The sequence below is a fragment of the Odontesthes bonariensis genome, chromosome 5 (assembly GCF_027942865.1).
Source record: "Odontesthes bonariensis isolate fOdoBon6 chromosome 5, fOdoBon6.hap1, whole genome shotgun sequence".
Lineage (NCBI taxonomy): Eukaryota > Metazoa > Chordata > Actinopteri > Atheriniformes > Atherinopsidae > Odontesthes > Odontesthes bonariensis.
The window spans coordinates 39374204-39400753 of NC_134510.1; the positions used below are offsets into that span (position 1 = coordinate 39374204).

Sequence of the window (26550 nt, forward strand, 5' to 3'; positions counted from 1 at the left end):
ATCTTCGACGTCACTTTCCTTCCCGTCATTCTATCAGAGGACGTTTCATATCACTTTGACCTGGATTTGTGTCTTTATTTTGGCCAGCGGGTGCAGATCTGCTGGTGCACAAACTTTCCAAATCACTTTGAGCCGAACTGCTCATTGTTCATCTGTTCGTTCACTTCACCGGCTGCAGCTCTGTGACCCAAGCGTGGAGCAGACGGTTGTGGTCTAATAATCAGTGGCACTGTGTACTGTAAATACAAGCTGCACACACACTGTACGCATGTAAACACCTGATTTAACCTTGAATCATCTGGGACGCTCCCGGATCACTGCTGACATGGACATAGTTGGATTGTTTGTAACAAATGAGCAGCCATTGATTGTTGTGTGACCTCTTCTTGGCTCTTTATCAGCAGTTGGTGGTATCAGAGGTCCGTTATCTGTCCCTCTGATGCTGGTCTGTATGTCGTATCCAGTTTGGTCTTCTCCCCCACAGAAAGTCCTTCTGTTGCAGGAAGTGATGCAGAGCGTCATGTCTGCACCACATTCTGTGCACCCACATCCCGTGCTGTTAGCCACATGCGGCTCCTCCAGCTTTAATTGGTGCTCGCACTCACAGAGTAGCTTATAACAACATGCTAACGATAACAATCCTTTTATTCAAATAACATAGGATGTGTTCGAAACCGCATATTACACACTTCCAAACTGCATACTCATCGATCAGAGAGTATGCAGAGCGTTTACCCACAATGCATTTCGCTCCTGCCCGAGCTGAAATCAGCCGGCCTGAAGCTGATTTCGCTTAAGCTCTAAACTCTGTAAACTTTAGCAACATTTGAAACATTTTCAAGTGAGAAAGTAGTCGTTTAGATCCCCAACGTGTTGAAAACCTGACAAAATACCGGCTGTTTACCATTTTGTTCCCACGAATTCGGCGCTACTAAAGCTAGCCGCAGTGAGCAACGCACTTCCTGTTATTTTCACAAAATAAAATACCCGTTGCCTTTTATCATAGGGAAAGCCATTACCATACAATTGGTGCTTTTGTTTTGAAAACAGGAAGTGAAGCTACCCTCGTTGTAGCTAGCTTGAAACTGCCGTTTTGATAGGAAATGACGATCGGCCACGTTACGTTGCATCTTGGGTAGTTTGAGTATGAGTAGTAACCTCATGATGCATACCCAACATTTCGGAGAATCTAGTGTGCATCCGGGAACTTCTGCTTACTCAAACTCGCTTACTAACTCAGAAAGTTAGTGTGAGTAGTAGGAGAAGTATACGGTTTCGAACACAGCCACACAGTGAATACTGCACAGTATTAGGTATTTTTTATTAATTTTGTGTTTTTGTAGTATTAAGTATTTTTATATAGACTTTCTTTATTGGAAGCAGTTTAACAGGTAGCAATGTAGCGGTACAGCTCAACAGAGAAGCCTTCCATTCTATAATTTTTCCCAGTTTTTTATCCCTCCCACAATCCCACCCCACGCAACGCAGAACAGTTCTAAGAATTCAACATCAACATATAAACAGTACAAGACACATACAACAAACACATGAATATGGAAAATGACAAAGTAAACTAGTAAATATAAATAAAAATGTTAAAAAAAAAAGAAAATAAATAAAATATAAATATATGGGGGGCTCAGTCGTCGCAGTCAGGCAGAGATGTCAAAGATTCAATATAGTTTAAGAGAGGTCTCCAAGTATTTTCACAAGGACTAAGGAACCATCGAGGGAAAATCTGAGCTTTTCAAGTTTAATGGACAGTAGCACCTCTTTCACCCACCTGCTGTGAGACGGAGAGTGAGGGTGTTTCCCATTGAGAAGTATGAGTCGCCTGGCCAACAAAGTGGCAAATGCAGAACAATTTGCATAACTTTACATGCAAGAGGCTGCAGGGGGAACCAAAGAGGAGTATGAAGTATTTTTATTAAGTATTAATTAAGGCTTAATGGTGTTTCCTAAAGGGGCCACACTGTTAAACCTGGCAACGCAGCCTCCTTTAGCCAGCGCGAAATGCAGGCACAATGGATCGGTTTTTGAATTAAAAAAGGGCAAAAACCAGCACAGAAACCAAACGAAAATCAGCATGAAGACGCCAGAGAGGGGACGAGCAGGCAAACGTCGGGTGTACCGCCAGATGCAGGCACCATGGATCGGTTTTAAGTTTAAAAAAAAGGGCAAAAACCAGCACAAAAACCATGCTCATCCTGAATGTCTCACTATGATTACAACAACAAACTACAAATACAACATGAAGAAAGTAAAGAGGACATGCATGCCAGCTTCCGCTCATCCCAGTATTAAAGGCCTACAGAAAGCTGACACTACACCCAATACATAATGATAATACATACACAGAGGAACAATAATGATCATTGGACTCTACACCAAAACATTTCATAAACGCATGAAATTTGCGATTTTGAATTTGCCGCTTGGAAATCCTTCCTGGAATTCCAGACTGGGGGCGGGGCTTCCGTGCGACGTCACAGGTGCCATGGTTTTTCCTGGCTGCCGCTATTGTAGTATGCTTGTTGAGTGGTGAAGGCAATAAAACGTTGGGTTCAGTGCAGTTTTTATTGCGAGTAGATGTACGAAGTGCTGTGGGTGCGTGTGTTGCCCTCAGCAGCAGCAGCTCACACCACCGGGGACAGAGGAAGCAGAGAGACCCGCGGTCTTGTGTCTGTGCCTCCCTGTCCGCCTGCCTCCTCTCTGGTGAAATCAGCCGGAGCCATCCCGCCGTGTTCAGCTCCCTGCGGTGCGGACGCTCAGGGGGAATCCACCTGGCGGAGAGCGGACACACCGCGGGATGGTTGCCCTGAAATCAGCCGGCAGAGCGATCATCGAGAGCCCCGACGTGGACACACGGCTTCCTCTGTCCCCGGTGGTGTGAGCTGCTGAGGGCAACACACGCACCCACAGCACTTCGTACATCTACTCGCAATAAAAACTGCACTGAACCCAACGTTTTATATTTCCAAGCGGCGTCCCGCGGCACACATGGGGAACTTCCAAGCACGAAAGTGAGTGGGAGTATACTTGTGTTTGGACGGTATCAGTGCCGCAAATGTAGCAACAGTGGTGTTATCCATGGAGAGGAGGGCGTTATGGGATTCTGTCTCTTTGTTGCAGCCTAATGGACTGTTATGTTTTATTACGCACCTGTCGTCTGCCTCTTCCGGTTTGCCAAATTCGAGTCAAATGTGGCGATAGTTTATTGGGCCTAATCAGGACTATCCAGGGGCCTAAAATTATTTTAAAATCATAAAAACATTCCATGGTATATAAGGAATCGATCTGCTATTTCAGTTTTGTGCAAAAAATCACCTTTCTGTTAGCCTGGAAAACCAGCGCCAACTGCTGGACGGCAAAATGTTTTGCCTGCGGTTGGGTCTGGCCTCGATCCACTTGTCATTTTGAAAATACTGCCCTGAATCTGGCAGATGGCAACTAAACCAATCACAACGCAGAGATGTGTTTTGAATCAACGCGGGCGGGCCAGAGGGTTCTGAGGGAGTGACGACAGAGCAGTGCGACGTTGGGCAGTGGAAGCGAACATAGACAAGCGAAAGCACAACAAGAAAGATGGCGGCGGCAATGGAACAGTGCTCGTTTGATTCAGCCTTGGCACACAGCCATTATAACGAACAGCCTTGCCACTCTCTATTAAGCCCCATTGTACCGGCTTTTTGGCTGCAGTTCCACCAGAATTCCACTGGGAGCGTCGGTGGAGACCAGAATGAATGGGGCCCAATGGAGCTAGATGCTACAAATGGTCAGTTTCACCTAAGTCTCCTCAAGAGCGCTCAGATTTGAATGTAGTTTCTGAGAGCTCAACATGGGTTTCAAGTAAAAAATCAACTGAACGAGTACATATATCCCTTTGATTTCTTACTGGTTGGCTTCTTGTTGTCCACAACGCGCTAGCATTGTGCTAATGACAGCTGGTCGACCAGCTATGTATGACGTCATATACACTTCAAATCCTTTTTTTAAGCAAATGAGTGGCTCTAAAAATCTAAAACTCAGCCATGGGTATTTTCTAAACACCCTCTTTCGAAAACAACATTCGAATTACTAGAGAAAAAATTATATCTTGAGATAAGGGCACGAAAGGGCGTATAGCTCCATAGGACTCCATTCATTCTGGTCTCCAAAATTGGGCGCCCCACGTGGAAAGAGGGTGGAACTGCAACCAAAATCGCCTCGTTGGAAACCGGAAATGCACCGTGAGTGGCGTATCTGTCCTATTATAGAATCTGTGCTTGGCATCAGTTTTGGAAGAGTCCCCTCCCACCAAAGCTTTCTGTCGCGCTTACTACGTCACAGTCAGTTGCGCTGATTGGTCAGAGCGTTGGCCTATAGGCACAGACGCGGTTTGAAAGACAACGGGTTGTGCTCATCAACAATGTTCCGTTGTATCCATTGATCGGTGCCAGACTAAATTAGACATCCAATCCATTTAGGCTGGTTTATCAGGCTACCTTTCTGTAGGCCTTTAAGGTAAATGTGGTCTGAATTGAAAATGTATTGGCTGTGTTGTTTCTTTTTTTGTGTTTTGTGGGATGTTTTATATGTAGAAATGCATATTTGCAAAAGGGGACTTTAGTATGTTGTGGTAAAAGTGGCTCTTTCCTTGATTTTGCTCTGCCAGTGTGGCTCTTGTGAGAAAAATAGTGAGTATCGTTGTGTTAGTCCTTCCGGGTGCCGCGGTTCAACCCTCCGTTACACAAAACTCTGACGTTACCGTGGGTCATCGGGGGGGCTCGGAAAGCAGATTACACTCAGAGAGGCTGAATCGTGGAGATGTGGGCCTGGCTCAGGCCAGCGTGGATTATGCTGTGGACTCTAATCCAGAGAGATGGACACAGATTGAGGGTTAAGGGATTGGGTGGGCTCTGGGCTTTGGCCAGGTGGACTCACTACTGGTCGTGTTGTAGTTGTCTTTATCTGCCAGATACCTCTCTACGAAAAACACACCAGTTCCTACTATTTACTTTGGATCTAAATCAAATCAAATCAAATTTATTTGTAGCACATTTCATGTCCAAAACAATTCAAAGTGCTTCACATAAAATAAAAGCATTGCAGCAGGGAGTGGAAGAAGCATTAAAAATACATAAAAGAATATAAAGAGAAAGAAATAAAATCATTTAAATGATTAAAAACAAGCAACAGTCCAGATAAGTTCAAAGATATTTTGCAGATTTCATGCATAGACACATGAGAACAGAAATGTTTTTAACCTGGATTTAAAAATGTCTCCATTTGGTGAAAGTTTAATCTCCACTGGCAGTTTGTTCCACTTGTTTGCAGCATAACAGCTAAATGCTGCTTCTCCATGTTTAGTCTGGACTCTGGACTAGACCAGCTGACCTGAGTCCTTGGATCTCAGAGCTCTGCTCTCCCAGAATGCATCTGTGATATGTATCACAGATGCATTCTGGGCCTGAACCGTTCTGGGATTTGTAAACCATCTATTCTAGTCTTTTTTTCCCCCCCAACTTTCAAGCTGTAGGCGGTGCTGTGTGATTTCAACTAAAGCTCACTTTCTTTCTGCATTTAACCATTTCCTCTAGGATATTTTTCAAATTAAAAAAAATACCCCCAAAGACGGATTCCACATTCGATGTGAAATCTTTGAGTGTGGCAGCGATACTCACTATTTTTTTCACCAGAGCCACACTGGCAGAGCAAAATCAAGGAAAGAGCCACTTTTACCACAACATACTAAAGTCCCCTTTTGCAAATATGCATTTCTACATATAAAACATCCCACAGAAAAAGAAACAACACAGCCAATACATTTTCAATTCAGACCACATTTACCTTCATACTGGGATGAGCGGAAGCTGGCGTGCATGTCCTCGACTTTCTTCATGTTGTAATTGTAGTTTGTTGTTGGAAGCGTATTGCATTCATTTAAATAAATAAATAAAAACTTTTTTTTCTGTTTTTCTGTCTAATTTATTTTTTGGTTTGTTTTTCTGGGTATTTTTTTCTGTTTTTCTGACTATTTTTTTCTGTTTTTCGTGGTAATTTTTTTTTTTTAGTTTAGAAAGCAACAATCAACGCATTCATTCCTTTATGAGGGCTCGATTTAATGGAAGCAAACATGACTGGTTTGTTTAGTTTAATCAAGTTTTACTTTGACCTGGGTTTAAGACACTGGGAGACAGTCCCGTCTTTAAGTCATGTAGATGGTAGAACCCGTTCAGATCTCCTAGACATAGCAGTGTTTCAAAGTGTTCAAGACGGGGCAGGGATGGGCGGGGGCAGGAGCCACCTTAGGTCCACCGGAGTCACTTGCAGGCTGGATAATCTCGCGGGATTTCAAAGTATCTCGATATTTCCGAAAAAAATTACCCCGAGAAACAGGGAGAAAACATTACCATGACAAACAGAAAAAAATACCCCCCAAAAAACAGAAAAAAATTACCACGAAAAACAGAAAAAAATAGCCAGAAAAAATTACCGCAAAAAACAGAAAAAAATTGCCAGAAAAACAGAAAAATTACCGCGAAAAACAGAAAAAAATAGCCAGAAAAACAGAAAAAATTACAGAAAAAAAAACAGAAAAAATGGCCAGAAAAACAGAAAAAAATTACCACGAAAAACAGACAAAAAATAGCCAGGAAAATTACCAGGAAAAACAGAAAAAATAGGCCAAAAAACCAGAAAAAAATAGCCAGAAAAACAGAAAAAATTTCCGCGAAAAACAAACCCAAAAATATTGGAATTGGATTTTAAGTGAATGCAATACGCTTCCGTACATAGTGACACATTCAGAATGAGCATGGTTTTTGTGCTGGTTTTTGCCCTTTTTTAATTAAAAACCGATCCATTGTGCCTGCATCTCGCGCCGGCTAAAGGAGCTAGCGTGCTCTGTGGTTTAAGCGGGCTGCGTTGCCAGGTTTAACAGTTCCCCCTTTAGGAAACACCATTAAGCTTTAATTAATACTTAATAAAAATACTTCATACTGTGCAGTATTCAATGTGTGTTATTTGAATAAAATGTATTGTTATTGTTATAAGCTACTGTGTGAGCCCGAGCCGCCAATTAAAGCTTGAGGAGCCGCGCAATGAGCATCTCTGGCGTATGGGGATGAATGGCCTCTGAATTCAGATTAAAAAAACCCAGCCTTTATCATCCTGGTGGGTGCCTGAGCTCAGCACCACCTCAGAATAAAACCAAGGCCTCACTCAGCTCCCCCCTCCTCCTCCTCCTCTTCCTCCTCCTCCTCCTCTTCCTCCTCCTCCTCCTCTTCCTCCTCCTCCTCCTCTTCCTCCTCCTCCTCCTCTGCTTGCAAAGGGATTACGGATGGGCGCAGAGACTGCAGCCCGTCACCGGGTCCTGCATTCAGCATAGACGGCAGCGTTGTGTCCGGTACCACCTTCAGGGCATCGGCCGTGATGGGAAATTAAGATCCGACCGCGGGACGGTGGACGAGGACCGCGTTTTTCATCCCGCAGCCGAGCGAAGGAGCCGCGGCGGAGGAGCGGAGCGCTGCTCCCGGAGCACCGGGCTGGTTTTCTCTGCGCACACCGGGAGCACCGGAGCCTCATTCACCCCCCAACAGCCGAGCGGGACCGTATTTTTTTTTATTTTTTTGTGCGCCTCATGACATGTTCGAGTAAGTGACCCGAACCGAGCAGCGCCGGATGAGAAGCATCCGCCGCGCACCCAGCCGCTTTTACGCTCACGCGCCGCGTGCTTTTTCGCTCAGATAAAGAGTCCCATATTGCAGATTATGGCTCGGTGTGTTTGTGTGTGTGTCAGACTGCAGAAACAACTGTGTGGTATTAGCTGATTAAACAGCTGATTTTGTCCGTGACCGTCCTGGCTCTGCTCGGCGCTCCCCACCGGCTCCAGGGCTCCAGCCCCCCCCCCCCCCTCCATCCCTGCACAACACGCCGTGTTTTGTGCAGTTTTTTACTGGAACAACTTGTGAAAGAGCTCGCGCTTGGCTTTGCCCTGCCCCTAAGGTGTTTGACCTGTAATCATGTTGTAAACCAGCTTGTAGCCGCTGTGCTAGCCGCATGTTAGCAGATTATGTGTCGGCTGTAACGTGTGTTGGGACCGAGGCTGGGGTGGAAAACTCTGGAAAGGTTTGTTTGCCCTTTACACCTGGGATGTGGCAGCTTTAAGCCCAGGTTGTAAACACAGGCTGACACAGATCCTCCCCCCTCTGATTTACAACAGCCCCCCTGCCCCAGAGCCTCACCTAAAGAGACCTTAATGCCACTCTGCCTGGGATAGAACATCCCAGCACCTGAGGAAGAGTCCAATGGCTTCTTTTAAACAGAAAACAGGGGGCCAGTTAAGAAATAATTAACAGGGATTTGGACAGTTATAATAATCTATTAATATGCTGAAATAAGATGATCTGAGTATTTATAAAAGCTGTAATTATCCAGAATGAAATGGTGGCACAGTTTTATTTCTTGTCAGGAAACGTTAGAGGTGCCATTTGTAGCTTATTTTGAGTTTTTCTCCAAATAAACACAAACATTTTTCCCCTTTGCCCTCATTAACCAGCCGTGAACTTTTACCCAGAAGAAGCCACCTCGGCAAACACTCGGTTCGGAGGCTTTTTTGTAAAGCTGGATCCACATCACAGCCTTTGGTATCACGGTGGATGTTGACTGTGTGTGACTGTGAGTGGAAATACGGCAGAATATTACACAATGCTGAGCAGAAACAGGCGGCCGGGCCTGAACGCTGGATGGAAATGTTCTGATCAGGACCGCAGCTTCCAAACACGAGTTAGGATAAATGTAACGCCATCAAATAAAACCCTGAATGTTGTCAGTGCGGTGTGAGGCTTAGCAGTCGATGACTGTCAGTTAGATTAATTGACTAATTGTTGAAGCTTTACTCGCGGTGATACTTCAAAGCCAAGGCATCTAAGCAGTTTATGTCCGAGTGTGTGTGGCTGACGTCGCCTTGGTAATCTCTCCATGCCCGCTTTAGGGTTGCATTGCCCGGGAACTGTGTAGTTTATGCACTCCGTTGAGGCGGCGGAATGGAAACGAGGGCTGAAATGACACCACTCGCCGGCTGTTTTGTGTCTGAGCCGGCAGACGGTGGCACGACATGACTGACCGATGATACCCGAGGGAGAGCTCTCTCTTTATATTTGTGTTTTGTATGTTCACTTTGACCCTAAGAAGCAAAAATCAGAGGGTCTGCTCTGTCGGAAACATGGCGGAAAAAAAATTGTGGCCATTTTAGTGTATGTACCCTTCATTTTTTGACAGAAAATGTTGGAAAATTACAATTTTCCACAAATCCTCAGTGGGTTGGGTAAGCTGTCAATAAATGCATTCCAGATGCACAGAACACACGTGGAGACGACATCCAATTAAATTATAACTCTTAAAATACATTTCTACATGATTTTTGGCTCAATTTAATGCAAAGAAATCAGGCGTTTTTTCACTTTTTTCCAATATTTTCATCTTTACTTCATTGGCAATCAATTATTCCCCCAAATTATGACATCAGTCAATATGCCGTTCTGTTTACCAAACAGGATACTCATTCCACAGAAAAATCTAGAAAAATCCAACCAAAATCATTGGATCTGTGATGATTTCACTGCTAGGCCTAGTTGGCGATAGTTGTTGACTGAAGTCATAATTTGGGGGAATAATTGATTGCCAATGAAGTAAAGATGAAAATATTGGAAAAATATTGCATTAAATCGAGCCAAAAATCATGTAGAAATGTATTTTAAGAGTTATAATTTAATTGGATGTTGTCTCCACATGTGTTCTGTGCATCTGGAATGCATTTATTGACAGCTTACCCAACCCACTGAGGATTTTTTGGAAAATTGTAATTTTCCAACATTTTCTGTCAAAAAATGAAGGGTACATACACTAAAATGGCCAAAAAAAAAATTTTCGCCATGTTTCCGGCAGAGCAGACCCTCTGATTTTTGCTTCTTAGGGTCAAAGTGAACATAAAAAACACAAAAATTATGGCAGACCATGTCAGGTTCAACCCATTTTTGACACTTTGGCTCTATCTGTTTTCCTGGTGTGGATGTCCACCACAGCTGTTGTTGTTGTTTATTTCCCTCCTCTGGGGTCCTTACATGCCCCTTCTGCTGAGATAAAACCACACCGCCGCCCTCTGGCTCCACTACACAGATTATTTTCAAACAGTCAGGTTTTTTTTAAAGGATTTCTACAGATTTTCTTTGCATATGAGTTAAAGCCCATTCGATGTTTTTCCCTCTTTGCTCAGCAGATTGTTCTTTTTCTTTTTTTTTTTTTATTGATGTTTTTTTTCAGACAAATGCAGAAAACTAACTGTTACATTATTACAGTTACATGGTAAGAATAGCAAACAATGTATTCCTTTTCAGCATCTGCCCAGTCTTTTTTTTTTTCTTTACAAACAAACAGAAAAATAAAACAAAAAAAAAATAAAACTACAGTCTAGCAACAACATACACATCACGCCAGACTTACAACACAAAACCTAGATCAACAAAACAAAAACACAACACCCTTGGAAGTCTACATAGCATACATATCCTGTACCTGGAAAAAAAAAAATATATATATATATATATATATATAGATATATATATATATATGCAGAGGTAGGTAGTGTCAGCCTTACACATCCAGCAGTTGGGCAGGAATGGGCCCCATACTTCATTAAATAGATTTTCCCTCCCAGCCACTCTATAGGTGACACGCTCATTGAGCTTAGAACCTCTGCTCAGCAGGTTGTATTGAACACGTTGTCCTTTACTTGTGGCTCCTGTATCGTGCAGTTAATGTTTCTTTTCCGCACAGTCTAAGGTTCTTTTGTAAATGGCTGTAAATGCCCTCACTGTCTGGCTGCAGGATGAGCTCAGCTGATAGCTGTGGCCTCATACGGCCTTTCTTTGGTCTTCATTCGGCACTTTGGGATGGCACAGGGTTCTCAAACGGGAAACGCCTGCAGCTTTTCTCCATAGCTTGACATTAAAGGGACAGTTCGCCTCTTTTGACATGAAGCTGTGTAACATCCCATATCAGCAACATCATTTCTGAACATCTTCTTACCCCCTGCTGCGTCCTGTGAGCAGAGTTCCAGCCTCGTTTTGGGGTTGATGAAGGTAGTCCGGCTAGTTGGCTGGGGTTTAAAAAATAAAGCGTTTTGCTTCTCAAAACAACATGCGTTCAAAAGAGTAATACATTTGCATCACAAAATGGTTCTCCAGGAAAAAGTCAGACCTCACAATCTCTTGGCCCTATTTTCTCTCCCTTCGTATCACTGCCTGCTGTGCAGACCGAAGCGCAGACCGAGCAGCAAACACCGTAACAGGCGCGGCTGTCGGCTGTCGGCAGCAGGCAGTGATACGAAGGGAGAGAAAATAGGGCCAAGAGATTGTGAGGTCTGACTTTATCTGGATGGACGATTTTGTGATTAAATTTTCTTTTATTATTCAGCCTCTAAAATGCGGAAGAAAATGTTTGTAGCGGTCAAATGATTTGAATATATCTTTAAAACACTTTAGAAGATAAACGAGCAGACCGTACACTCGTATCATGTACGAGAAAAGGCAAGGAAATCTGTTATATTTCAGTGATGATTTCGATTAATGAAGCCATAAATGTTAGTTCTAAACCTTTAAAAGTCAGCAGGATCAGATTTTAGAGGGATCCATCCCTGTTTTAGGCTAAAGAAACAGTCACACCTCTAATGTATTCGCTTCTAAGTCTAAATCAAAGGCAGGCGGCAGCAGGCAGTGATATGAAGGGAGAGAAAATAGCGCCAAGCGATTGTGAGGTCTGACTTTTTTCTGGATGGACGATTTTGTGATGCAAATGTATTACTCTGTTGAACGCATATTGTTTAGAGAAGCAAAACGCTTTATTTTTTAAACCCCAGCCAACTAGCCGGACTACCTTCATCAACACCAAAACGAGGCTGGAACTCTGCTCACAGGACGCAGCAGGGGGTAAGAAGATGTTCATAAATGATGTTGCTGATATCAAATCAAATTTATTTGTACCACATTTCATGTACAAACAGTTCAAAGTGCTTTACATAAAATAAAAGCATTGCAGCAGGGAGTGGAAGAAGCATTAAAAATACATAAAAGAATATAAAGAGAAACAAATAAAATAATTAAAATTAATTTAAAAACCAGCAACAGTCCAGATAAGTTCAAAGATATCGTGCAGATTTCACGCACAGACACATGAGAACAGAAATGTTTTTAACCTGGATTTAAAAATGTCTCCACTTGGTGAAAGTTTAATCTCCACTGGCAGTTTGTTCCACTTGTTTGCAGCATAACAGCTAAATGCTGCTTCTCCATGTTTAGTCTGGACTCTGGACTGGACCAGCTGACCTGAGTCCTTGGATCTAAGAGCTCTGCTAGGTTTAAAAAGAAATAATATTAATATTTAATAATATTAATATGGGCTGTCATACAGCTTCATGTCAAAAGAGGCGAACTATCCCTTTAAAGGCATCGTAGAGCAAAATCCAGCAGAAATATACGAATGCTTTTCCTCTGTTTCCCCATGAGCCGACTCTTGTCTTTTCTTGTCTCCAGTACAGCCAGTAACTCTCCACGCAGCACCCCTGGCAGCTCCCCCTCCCTGCGGCGCAGGGTCCTTGGGGGGGGCAGGGCCAGTGAAAGTGAGGGGGGTGGAGAGAAAAGCAGCGGCGGAGGAGGAGGAGGCGGCTCCGACAGCCCGCTGCCCTCCATACCCTCGGCCTCCTCCCTCTCATCCGCCTACCCACTCGCCACTCGCCACTTCAGTCGCAATGCCAAGGTAACCGAGGGCTGTGGTGTGTGTGTGTGTGTGTGTGTGTGTGTGTGTGTGTGTGTGTGTGTGTGTGTGTGTGTGTGTGGACGCCTCAGACCGAATCCATCCTGGTTATGAACCAGGCTGCTTATCCCTCTGCTCATCAAATCAGTTTGATAGGAAGCAGCCTTTAGCACGCTGTGGCGTGCGAGCGCCGCACTGTCGGCATCCTCGCTGAATCTGCGCCGCCGGCTGAAAAGTCATAATGAATAAGCAGCTTAAGTGTAAGTGTTTCTGCATGATTTCTGGCCGCAGCCCATTCCACCCGGGCCAGTTACTGCACCAAGCTCCGCCTCCCCCCTGCCACTTTACCCACCCCTGTTCAGATGCAGATGAAGAGACGGAAACACCACGGTTACAGATGCTGCTGATTCCTCTGTTTTCTTTCTTTTAACTGCGACTGACGGCACATCTGTAAAACAGCTGTTTTACGGCAGGCTCCCAGCAGCTTTAGTATCTGCCCCGAAACCAGATTAAACGACACGGCTCAGCTGACGTGTTAAATCTCTTAAACTTCTATCAATGACTCCAGGAAGTGGCGGGTCAATTCCTCGGCTTCCACCTGATGGCTTTCCTTTATTCATCGGTGATGCCAGAGAAAGATGGCAGAGCCTGCGGGCTGTCAAAGTGTCCGACTGAGCTGAGTGGGCATCACTTCACCTCCTGTTTTTGGCCTCACGGATATGACAAATTGTAAACTTTGGGTTATTTGAAGGATTGAAAAATAAATCAGATTTCTTTAACCCTGATCAGGTCACCAGCAGAGGTGGGTAGAGCAGCCAAAAAGTGTACTCAAGTAAAAATACTGTTACTTCAGAATAATATGACTCAAGTAAAAGTAAAAAGTCGTCATCCAAATAATTACTTGAGTAAGAGTAAAAAAGTGCTCGGTGAAAAAACTACTCAAGTACTGAGTAACTGTTGCGTAACGTCTGATTTATTTGTTAACACAAGCATTCAATCAGACAGACAAAAATACTAAATAATCATCTTTAGGCCAATTAGAGTTCATCCAATTGATCAAATAAATTAAAATGAATTAATTAATTACAAAATAGCTTAAATTAAAATAATCCAGGTAAATTCAAGTACTTCAATAAAAAATAAAATAGACTTAGGAAATGTTTAAAACATGTGTAACCCATATGAAACCTAAAAAACAAACATTCACCTATCCATGGGGGGAAAACGAGTTTAGGAAACTTAGCGCTACATGTTTCCTCAAGTTAGATGTTGAGTTTCTGCTGAAATGTGCGTTTGTTTTGGTTGACACAGAAGACACATAATGTAGCTGCTGTTTCTCACTCTTTGTAGGTAAACATGCTTTCAGTATGAGGCCTCGTCTGCGTCTTCATTTCCCACCGTTGGTTCTGACATTTTTCATCTGTTTCTTTGTTTGTTTGCTACGACTGCTAATGCTAAAGCTAACCCGTCCCGCCGCTGAGATCGAGTACGGTCACGTGACCAGACTGCACGGCTGCGTCTGATTGGTGGAACACAGTCAGGTGGTAGAGCCTTTGGCGGAAGTCTCTCTCTCTGTCAGAATAAAACATTAAAATGAGGCGTACGCGGGGGGATAAAAATAATGAGGCGTAGAATACCAAAGAGGTAAGAAGAAAAGTAACCAGCTCATTGTAGCCTAATGTAGCGGAGTAAGAGGACAGTTTCTGCTGCACACATCTACTCAAGGAAAAGTAAAAAGTATAGAGATTTAAAACTACTCCTAGAAGTATGTTTTACAAAACTTACTTAAGTAAATGTAAATCGTTACTACCCACCTCTGGTTATCAGGTGGAAGAAAACTGTCAAACTCATCATTTAAACCATGTTAACGTTTCCAGTATTGACTCCAGAAAGGAAAATGTGCCCCAACCTCACCCAGATGTTGGTGAAATGAGGGTTTCTAGTTCAAAAGGTTCAATTTGACAGTTCTCGCTCTCTATTTGAGGAAGCATTTTGCAACCATGGGAGGAGAAATAATTCTCTGATATTCTTCTACTCCCTGAATCTGCCATCAGGACGAGCAGAAGCAGGAAACGCACACAGTTATCAGTTATCTCAGACTTCTGGGCCAGAGTAGTTTGACCAAAAGGGATCCCGATCCGTGGCAGAGTTCACCGGGATGTGCACGTGCTCCCACTCACGAGATGTGGCTTGTTGTTCTTGGTGTCATCTCTCTGATAAATGGAGGGGATTGCATACCTCTGCAATAATTCCACTTTAGAGTGGTTTCCTGTCATTTCTGGGGTCTCATTCAAACCTTCACCTCTCAGTCATTAGAGGCTCTCGTGCACAGTGACGTGCACATTTTTACAGTGCTGAAAACTTTGGGCCATAACTGCACAAACGTACACTGAAAAAAACAACTCGTAAGATTTACTTTAAAAACCCTTTTTAAGTATTTGTACTCAAATGATTTAAGTAAGATTTAAGTGCTGCAATATCAAGTAAATTTTACTCAACATAAAACATAAGTTTTGAAGATATTAAGTAACATTTACTTAATTACATCTTACAAGTTTTAAGTTGTATTTATTTAAACAAATTCAATAAAGTCTACTTGTTTTTCTTAGAACATCATTTTACTCAAAATTTTAAGTAAATTTTATATATCTGTAATAAATAGATAGATAGATAGATAAGTACTTTATTCATCCCAATTTGGAAAATTATTGTGTTGCAACAGCGTACAGTATAAAAGATATGTAAACAATTAAAGGAAAAACAAGCAAATGGAATAAAAATAGGGAATAAACATCAGCTATAAACAAATCTACAGTATAGAATAAACATCAGAGAAATAAACATTAGCTATAAACAAATCTACAGTATGAAGAGTAGGGTAAATAATAATAAGAATAAACATCAGTAAACTAAATAAAAACAGATTTGTACATTTAACAATAAAGGTAAAAATAAATCAATTTAACTGAGCAGGCTGAACCAATAAGAAGTATAGGGATGTGGATAATTTACATTATATTGTACTATGATGATATTTGCTGTTATGAAGTAACTTAGTAGATTTTAACGACACACTTTCAGAGTAAAGTTTATGTAGTATTTCTAGGTTTATGTACATACAACTATTAAACATTTAAATTGTATGAGGAAACCTAAGTAAAACTTTCTCTTCCCCCATAATTCATGTATTACGTTAATAAAATGTTTAAATTTACTTAAGAAGCTCGAGTTTTTACTGAATCTTAAAAATACAAGGTGGAGATTATGACAGTTACTTCACCAAAAAGTCACTTTTTTCAGTGTTGCATAAAACCCTGTAAATCAGGGGAAATGCTGTGAAATACTTCACCTTTAAACCATATTTTCCTGCTTCTGTGCTTACTTCTTCTTTGCTGCATGGAGACACGACGGCTAATTAAATTGTTCTTTTCTTTGCAGAAAATGCAGAGCTGGTACAACGTAAGTGCACACCTCTCATTCCCCTTCCTTTGGCCATGTAAGACTCAGACTGTGTGTGTTTTTTTTTTTTATCAAAGCGAGTCGCTGTGAGCTCTCTGTCACCCTCAGGTTCTCAGTCCTACATACAAACAGCGAAACGAAGACTTTCGGAAAATCTTTAAGAAGCTTCCAGACACAGAGCGACTTATCGTGGGTGAGTAAGAGAGAAGTGTCACAGTCACTTCTTTAAATAAAGCCTGAACTGTTAAATGTAAATGTATTTGTAAATATTTTGTATTTGTATTTAAATACAAATACAAAATATTTTATTATAAATACAAAATATTTTGTATATGTAGTTGTAAAAAATGTATTTGTAAATATTTTTAAATTTTGAAGTAAATGTATTTTAAACAAATTGGAGTCTCAGAAACAGAATCAGTTGCCATCTTTGGAATAAAATTCAAGTATAATTCAAAGAAAATTCTTCTAAATAAGGTTCCTGTACTGGATAGATTCTGGGGGACTGATGTCGAACTTCCCACCTGACTCGCAGAAAATATACTAAAAACACTTAAAAAACCTGCCAGTAGCAGATATGTTTCACCAGCTCTCAGAAATGTGTCCCATTTCACGTTAGAGTTTTATTATTCACTCCCATGAGCCCTGACAATGTTCACATTATTGATAGAAACGTGATACGTTTCCCATGTTATAAACATAACATGTAAATGTAAATGTACTTTATTTCTACAGCCCTTTATAGACAATCCTTACGATGTACCAAAGTGCTTTAAAGCAGGTAATAAATAAAGAGAAGAAGAAGTAAAAACAATAAAAGAACAGTGAAAGCAATAAAATACAACAAAATCGAATAAGATAAAATAAGATAAAAGTGTCATCATGCTACTGGGTATTAAATCCTAAATAAGCAGGTTTTTAGCCCAGATGTGAAGAGGCCCAGGTCAGAAATAAGAGGCAGCTGGACGGGGGGCTTATTCCAGAGCCTGGGGGCAGCTTTGGGAAAAGGCTCGCTCACCCCAGGGTTTGTATTCTGACCTGGGCACTTCCAGCAGAAACTGATCTGCTGACCTCAGAGCTCTACCAGGACTGTTAAAAGCTCAGATAAATACGACGGGGCGAGGCCGCTAAGAGCTTTAAAAACCAACATTAAAAGTTTAAAATCAGTTCTCTAAAGGACAGGAAGCCGATGGAGGGGACTCCGGATCCGAGCAGGTGTCGGTCAGCTGATCTGGTTTCTCTTCCTCTGCTCAGATTACTCCTGCGCTCTGCAGAAGGACATCCTGCTGCAGGGCCGCCTCTATCTGTCGGAGAACTGGCTCTGCTTCTACAGCAACATCTTCCGCTGGGAAACCACTGTAAGTCACTCACACGTGCACGCACGCAGCCACGTGCACGCCCGCTTAAAGGGAAAGCTGTATGACATCCCATATCAGCAGCATCATTTCTGAACATCTTCTTACCCCCTGCTGCGTCCTGTGAGCAGAGTTCCAGCCTCGTTTTGGTGTTGATGAAGGTAGTCCGGCTAGTTGGCTGGGGTTTAAAAAATAAAGCGTTTTGCTTCTCAAAACAATATGCGTTCAACAGAGTAATACATTTGCATCACAAAATGGTTCTCCAGGAAAAAGTCAGACCTCACAATCTCTTGGCCCTATTTTCTCTCCCTTCGTATCACTGCCTGCTGCCGCCTGCCGACAGCCGCGTCTGTTGGACCCTACTTTAGTCTAAATATGTTCATACTTATACAATTAAGTCCAATATCTGCATCTTGATCGGCCCAGAAAACATAAATTTAGTTCTTAGACAGAATGTAGCTGATGGAGGATTTAAAGTGACTTCAATGAGAGGCTCAAAACTCCAGAAAATCCAAAGAAAATCATGTTTATTTTTATTTTTATTTGATCAAATCAGAGGTGAAACATCAGAATCGCTTGGCCCTATTTTCTCTCCCTTCGTATCACTGCCTGCTGTGTAGGGGACTGCTCGGTCTGCACTTCGGTCTGCACAGCAGGCAGTGATACGAAGGGAGAGAAAATAGGGCCAAGAGATTGTGAGGTCAGACTTTTTCCTGGAGAACCATTTTGTGATGCAAATGTATTACTCTGTTGAACGCATATTGTTCTGAGAAGCAAAACGCTTTATTTTTTAAACCCCAGCCAACTAGCCGGACTACCTTCATCAACACCAAAACGAGGCTGGAACTCTGCTCACAGGACGCAGCAGGGGGTAAGAAGATGTTCAGAAATGATGTTGTTAGTATGGGATGTCATACAGCTTCATGTCAAAAGAGGCGAACTATCCCTTTAATGTCACACCTGAAGGCAGGTAAGAGGAATTTAAGAGTGCCTCCTCTGTGCAGATCACTATCCTGCTGAAAGACGTGACGTCCATGACCAAGGAAAAAACCGCCAAGCTCATCCCAAACGCCATCCAGATCAGCACCGACAATGAGAAGGTATTTCTGAACACTGCTCACTTCATGTGCTCCTTTCTGCTGGTGAGTCAGCACAGAATGAGCCGCACAGACGGTGACAAAGCAAATACCTCCCAGAGATAATGCACTCACTCCTATTCTTCCTCTTCCTTTGCTTCCCCCTTCTGTAGCATTTCTTCACGTCGTTCGGAGCGAGGGATCGCAGCTTCATGATGATTTTCCGTCTGTGGCAGAACGCCTTGTTGGACAAGGTACTCCCTCCTCTCCCACGCTCTGATTCAGCCTCTAGTTAAAAGTCTCAAAATAAAACGCATTGAAAAGAAGGAGGAGAAGCCACAGAGACGGATCACTGTTATTTACCCCGTTTGAACACAGACGGAAACGCAGCCTTTTGTGTCTTAATGTCTCCAGTGTTGAGTTTCTAAGCACGAGGCAGCAGCATCTGTGTTTCCCAGTGCAGGTTGGATTAGAAAGAGACGAGATGCAAACAGGTTAACTGACTGGTGACGGTTAAAGGCTGCAAAATGAGAGAAAATAAACAACATTTGAAACATTTTCAGGCGAGAAAGTAGTCGTTTAGATCCCCAACGTGTTGAAAATCTGACAAAATACCGGCTGTTTACAATTTTGTTCCCATGAATTCGGCGCTACTAAAGCTAGCCGCAGTGAGCTAACGCACTTCCGGTTATTTTCACAAAATAAAATACCCGTTGCCTTTTATCATAGGGAAAGCCATTACCATACAATTGGTGCTTTTGTTTTGAAAACAGGAAGTGAACCTACCCTCGTTGTAGCTAGCTTGAAACTGCCGTTTTGACAGGAAATGACGATCGGCGACGTCACGTTACGTTGCATCTTGGGTAGTTTGAGTATGAGTAGTAACCTCATGATGCATACCCAACATTTCAGAGAATCTAGTATGCATCCGGGAACTTCTGCTTACTCAAACTCGCATACTAACTCAAAAAGTTAGTATGGCTGTGTTCGAAACCGCATACTACATACTCATCGATCAGACAGTATGCAGAGCGTTTACCCACAATGCATTTCGCTCCTGCCCGAGCAGAAATCAGCCGGCCTGAAGCTGATTTCTCTTAAGCTCTAAACTCTGTAAACTTTAGCAACATTTGAAACATTTTCAGGTGAGAAAGTAGTCGTTTAGATCCCCAACGTGTTGAAAACCTGACAAAATACCGGCTGTTTACAATTTTGTTCCCACGAATTCGGCGCTACTAAAGCTAGCCGCAGTGAGCAACGCACTTCCGGTTATTTTCACAAAATAAAATACCCGTTGCCTTTTATCACAGGGAAAGCCATTACCATACAATTGGTGCTTTTGTTTTGAAAACAGGAAGTGAACCTACCCTCGTTGTAGCTGAGACGGATCACTGTTATTTACCCCGTTGGAACACAGACGGCAACGCAGCTTTTTGTCTTAATGTCTCCAGTGTTGAGTTTCTAAGCACGAGGCAGCAGCATCTGTGTTTCCCAGTGCAGGTTGGATTAGAAAGAGACGAGATGCAAACAGGTTAACTGATTGGTGACAGTTAAAGGCTGTAAAATGAGAGAAAATTAAGGATAATGGGAACTGCAGAGATGGATGGTGGAATCCACAACAAGTCATACTGTAAGGTCAATTTTGGACTGATATCAAATCAAAATTATTTATATAGCACATTTCATGTACAGAACAGTTCAAAGTGCTTCACATGAAATAAAAGCATTGCAGCAGGGAGTGGAAGAAGCATTAAAAATACATAAAAGAATATAAAGAGAAACAAATAAAATCATTTAAATGAATTTAAAAACAAGCAACAGTCCAGACAAGTTCAAAGATATCGTGCAGATTTCATGCATAGACACATGAGAACAGAAATGTTTTTAACCTGGATTTAAAAATGTCTCCATTTGGTGAAATGAACATTTTGGTGATTTGATTAATAATAAATGATTTACAGTCAATCAGAACCCCGCTGGGACAACATCCACCGCTCTGTGCTTCACACTTCTGGCATATTATGTTATATTATCGTCCTGATGAGAACTAAAGCAGTTGATGGAGTTGGAAAGACGTCATCTGACTTATTGAATCATCCGTTTAGCATCATATCAGGCTGATGAAAAGCATCGAATTACCTGCAACACACAGCAAATCTGAGGCCACGCTTTGGAAAGCCACAAAAAGAAAAGTGGATCAGACTAACCACTTTAATAAGTGGGTCAAAGTGAATAAGAGCGCTCATATTGCTCATGGTTTTAATTCAGTAGAAGAAGCAGTTGTTTCCAGTCCACCTTTTTATTATTCTCTTCTTCTGAACGTGGATCACAGACGGCAGTGAGAGGCCAGCCAAGCACTCTTTGGCTTCGATGGGTTTAATCTGTTCTGGGGTCCTCTTAACTGTTGCAACTATCATCAAACTGATGTTGACATTTCAAACATTTTCCACTTTAAGTTGGTACAAAAACTCGTCAGGACTTGTCAGAGGAGATGCTATAATATGCACAAATGGATTATTTTATAAAGAATTATGATTACAATGAATTGAATTCCAATTGGCTTGAATTGGACTTTATTATTTAAGTGCCTTGAGATGACATTTGTTGTATTTGGCGCTATATAAATAAAAATTTAATTGAATTAATAATCCTCCTTCAGCTCCTGCCATGAGCAGTTTGCAGATCCTGGATGTTAGCTGGAGCTGCTCTGGGGTCAGTTTTCCAGCTAAAAGCTGATTCACTTCTGTTACTGAGGACACTTTTTATAATTTATCTTTTGTTCTGAAAATCAGCTTTAGTGACTTGTGCTGTATTTGTAATTTCTGTGGTTTTATTGAGATATGCAGGTTGGTATTTGTTGCATTTCATCCTGAGTGTCCTGCAGACCCATTGATCTGAATCTGTTTGGTCTGTACCCTCAAACTAAATCTGGATCTGTGTTTTAACTAGGGCTGGGCGAGTTAACTCGTTATTATCGCGTTTAACTCCGATAAATATTTTATCGCGCATTAACGCAGGTTTTATTATTGTAAAAGTCTGTTGAACGCATCACATTCACACAGTTACAGCAAACACCACGAAGTATGGAGGAATAAAATAAAGATAAACTAGCAGCTAACATCACTGCTACAGGTGTGAAGCTAACGGAGCTAACCGGCGCTACTTCCTGTTTTACTTGTTTCAACATAAAAGCACGTATTTCAAAATAAATGTTTAAAAAAAACTCCTGCATTTAGAGCCAGGTTGAATTGTCTTCTCAGCGTAGTAGTTCCAGTCTAAAATATCACTTAAAGGCAAAACACACAACTGATAGCAGCAAGTCATTCAAGGAAACAGACAGTGGAGCGAGGCTTCTACATAAAAACTACAGAAAGATGCTGATGTTAAAAGTGTGTTTGCACAACAAATGTTATGGCACTTTCATTCATATGGCAGCACATTTAAAATAAAACTAAATGCTAAAAGCTATACGCTACTTTTGGATTCATTTTTGGATTCTGCGTACAAATGCGATTAATCGTGATTAATCAGGGAAATCATGTGATTAATCAGATTAAACATTTTAATCGTTGCCCAGCCCTAATAATAAGTGAAGGCTGTTTGTTTTCAGGCCCTGTCCCCCAAAGAGCTGTGGCACATCGTGCACCAGTGTTACGGCACAGAACTGGGCCTCACCAGCGAAGATGACGACTATGTCTCCCCCACCGCCGAACACATGAACGGACTGCTGTGAGTGTTTCCCACACATCCATTGACCAAATAGAACACCTGGAGGCTGAAGCTTTCACACTGAGTGTGTTTGTGTGGGTGTCTGTCAGGCAGGAGTTGTGGATTTATGGATTTGTTTTCAGTGACGGGTGGCAGTAGAATGAAAAGTCTGCCTCCTTAATGCTCCTTCTCCATGGCTGTGTTCGAAACCGCATACTACATACTGCATACTGCATACGACATACTGCATACTACATACTGCATACTACATACCGCATACTGCATACTGCATACTACATACGACATACTGCATACTGCATACTGCATACTACATACCGCATACTGCATACTGCATACTACATACGACATACTACATACTGCATACTGCATACTACATACTGCATACTACATACTGCATACTGCATACGACATACTACATACTGCATACTGCATACTGCATACTACATACTGCATACTACATACTGCATACTGCATACTACATACTACATACTGCATACTACATACTGCATACTACATACAACATACTGCATACTACATACTACATACTGCATACTGCATACGACATACTGCATACTACATACTACATACTGCATACTGCATACTACATACTGCATACTGCATACGACATACTGCATACTGCATACTACATACTGCATACTGCATACGACATACTGCATACTGCATACTGCATACGACATACTGCATACTACATACTGCATACTGCTTACTGCATACGACATACTGCATACTGCATACTACATACTGCATACGACATACTGCATACTACATACTGCATACTGCATACGACATACTGCATACTGCATACTACATACTGCATACTGCATACTACATACTGCATACTGCATACTACATACTGCATACTGCATACGACATACTGCATACGACATACTGCATACGACATACTGCATACTACATACTACATACTACATACTGCATACTGCATACGACATACTGCATACTACATACTGCATACTGCATACGACATACTGCATACGACATACTGCATACTACATACTACATACTGCATACTGCATACGACATACTGCATACGACATACTGCATACTACATACTACATACTACATACTGCATACTGCATACGACATACTGCATACTACATACTGCATACTGCATACGACATACTGCATACTACATACTGCATACTGCTTACTGCATACGACATACTACATACTGCATACTGCATACTACATACTACTTACTGCATACGACATACTGCATACTGCATACGACATACTGCATACTACATACTGCATACTGCATACGACATACTGCATACTACATACTGCATACTGCTTACTGCATACGACATACTACATACTACATACTGCATACTGCATACTACTTACTGCATACGACATACTGCATACTGCATACGACATACTGCATACTACATACTGCATACTGCATACTACATACTACATACTACATACTGCATACTGCATACTACATACTGCATACTGCATACTGCATACTACATACTGCATACTGCATACTACATACTGCATACTGCATACTGCATACTACATACTGCATACTACATACTGCATACTACATACTGCATACTGCATACTGCATACTACATACTGCATACTGCATACTGCATACTACATACTGCATACTACATACTGCATACTGCATACTACATACTGCATACTGCATACTGCATACTACATACTGCATACTGCATACTACATACTACATACTTCCATTCTGCATACTACATACTGCATACTACATACTGCATACTACATACTGCATACTGCATACTGCATACTACATACTACATACTTCCATTCTGCATACTGCATACTACATACTGCATACTTCCATTCTGCATACTGATTGATCAGACAGTATGCAGAGCATTTACCCACAATGCATCTCCCTCCTGCCCGAGCCGAAATCAGCCGGCCTGAAGCTGATTTCACTTAAGCTCTAAACTCTGTAAACTTTAGCAACATTTGAAACATTTTCAGGCGAGAAAGTAGTCGTTTAGATTAGAGCTGGGCGGTATGGCCTAAAATGTATACCCCGGTAAAATTTGAGCCACTGACGGTATACGGTATATATCGCGGTATGGTACTTTTGTATATAAATTACAACAGAACAGTTTCTCAGTGGTTACCATAGCACCAAATAAAGACTTTCAATCAGGATGTTTGCAGCAATATTAAATTAAATGTATTGTGCAAAACAGAAAACACAGGAAATATAAAAAACATATACGTTATATTTATATTTAAAAAATAAGAAAAGGTACATTTCCTCGAATAAACTGCCTCTTGGATGACGTAACTTTCATAGGCGCCTTCCACTTATTCAACATGCTCAAATATGCGTCATGTTTCAGACACCCCATTTCTGCATGTTAAACTGCTTGTTAATACGATAAGTGTTTTATTACTTTGTATGTCTTCCAAAAGAGAAAATAATCAGGATTTTGAGGATGTTACCGTTATACACCAGCTGAGATGCATGGTAGCAAAACATTATGGGCGTGAAAACGAAACTTAGAAAATCGACTCGGCGCATGCGCAAAACCACAAAGTAGCAAATCTCGACAAGTAGGAGAAGTCGACAGAACACCGGCTTTGACTCGTTTCATATTCCGGAGCATGGTTAGCCCGCAGGTGGTAAAACAAATTACTCGTGTTACCTTGTCTTACGATTACTGTCGCCCGGCATATCCAAGCGGATGTTCAAAACTTTGCATTACTGCCGGACTCATGAGCTATTGCGGTATAAGGTATGGCAAAAAAATCTCTACCATTGGTGAAAAATACCGCATAAGGTATGATACCGTGCATACCGCCCACCCCTAGTTTAGATCCCCAACGTGTTGAAAACCTGACAAAATACCGGCTATTTACAATTTTGTTCCCACGAATTCGGCGCTACTAAAGCTAGCCGCAGTGAGCAACGCACTTCCTGTTATTTTCACAAAATAAAATACCCGTTGCCTTTTATCATAGGGAAAGCCATTACCATACAATTGGTTCTTTTGTTTTGAAAACAGGAAGTGAACCTACCCTCGTTGTAGCTAGCTTGAAACTGCCGTTTTGACAGGAAATGACGATCGGCGACGTCACGTTACGTTGCATCTTGGGTAGTTTGAGTATGAGTAGTAACCTCATGATGCATACCCAACATTTAGGAGAATCTAGTATGCATCCGGGAACTTCTCGCTTACTCAAACTCACATACTAACTCAAAAAGTTAGTATGAGTGTAGGAGCAGTATGCGGTGTCGAACACAGCCCTATACTCTGGAAAATTTAGCAACATTTGAAACATTTTCAGAGAGAAAGTAGTCGTTTAGATCCCCAAGGTGTTGAAAACCTGACAAAATACCGGCTGTTTACAATTTGGTTCCCACGAGTTCGGCGCTACTAAAGCTAGCCGCAGTGAGCAACGCACTTCCGGTTATTTTCACAAAATAAAATACCCGTTGCCTTTTATCATAGGGAAAGCCATTACGATACAATTGGTGCTTTTGTTTTGAAAACAGGAAGTGAACCTACCCTCGTTGTAGCTAGCTTGAAACTGCCGTCGTCACGTTACGTTGCATCTTGGGTAGTTTGAGTATGAGTAGTAACCTCATGATGCATACCCAACATTTCAGAGAATCTAGTATGCATCCGGGAACTTCTGCTTACTCAAACTCGCATACTAACTCAGAAAGTTAGTAGGAGAAGTAGGAGAAGTATGCGGTTTGGAACACAGCCCATGTCTCTTTGTCTAACTCTTGGTTCCTCCATCTCACGGTTCTCCAGGCCAGGAGACGAGTCGTTGTCGGTCTCGGATCTGCTCGATCTGAGCTCGGTTTCGGTTCCCTCCACCGGCAGCTCGCCCCCCCTCCTGGTGCCCTTTGGTTTGGCCAGTTCCTCCTCGACCCCAAGCCTCGGTGGGACTCCTCCCCCCTCCTACACTTCCTGTTTGCCCGTGGAGGTGCCTTCCTCGTCGGGACGCAGACTCAGCTCTGAGCCTCTGGAGCCCACCAGCCCCCCCAGCCCCCCCAGCCCACCCAGCTCCCTGTCATCCACCACTCCCACCAACACCACAGCCTCTGCTGCTGCATCCTTTGTGAGTGGAACTGCAGTGAA

The 26550-nt window shown here is 42.1% G+C and overlaps 1 protein-coding gene across 3 annotated transcripts in view; it reads left to right on the forward strand.

Annotated features, from left to right (window-relative positions):
* gramd1a (GRAM domain containing 1A) overlaps positions 1-26550 on the forward strand; it is a 58253-nt gene that overhangs the window by 13168 nt on the left and 18535 nt on the right. For 2 of the 3 annotated variants that reach the window (XM_075466342.1, XM_075466343.1), the window contains 8 exons: positions 12570-12792; positions 16228-16248; positions 16357-16441; positions 17503-17606; positions 18608-18703; positions 18853-18933; positions 22290-22408; positions 26221-26530. In XM_075466342.1, the coding sequence (XP_075322457.1) occupies positions 12570-12792; positions 16228-16248; positions 16357-16441; positions 17503-17606; positions 18608-18703; positions 18853-18933; positions 22290-22408; positions 26221-26530 (1039 nt within the window). Of the gene's footprint in view, positions 1-7317; positions 7635-12569; positions 12793-16227; positions 16249-16356; positions 16442-17502; positions 17607-18607; positions 18704-18852; positions 18934-22289; positions 22409-26220; positions 26531-26550 lie in introns of those variants that run through there. The other variant, XM_075466344.1, reaches the window with a different exon arrangement.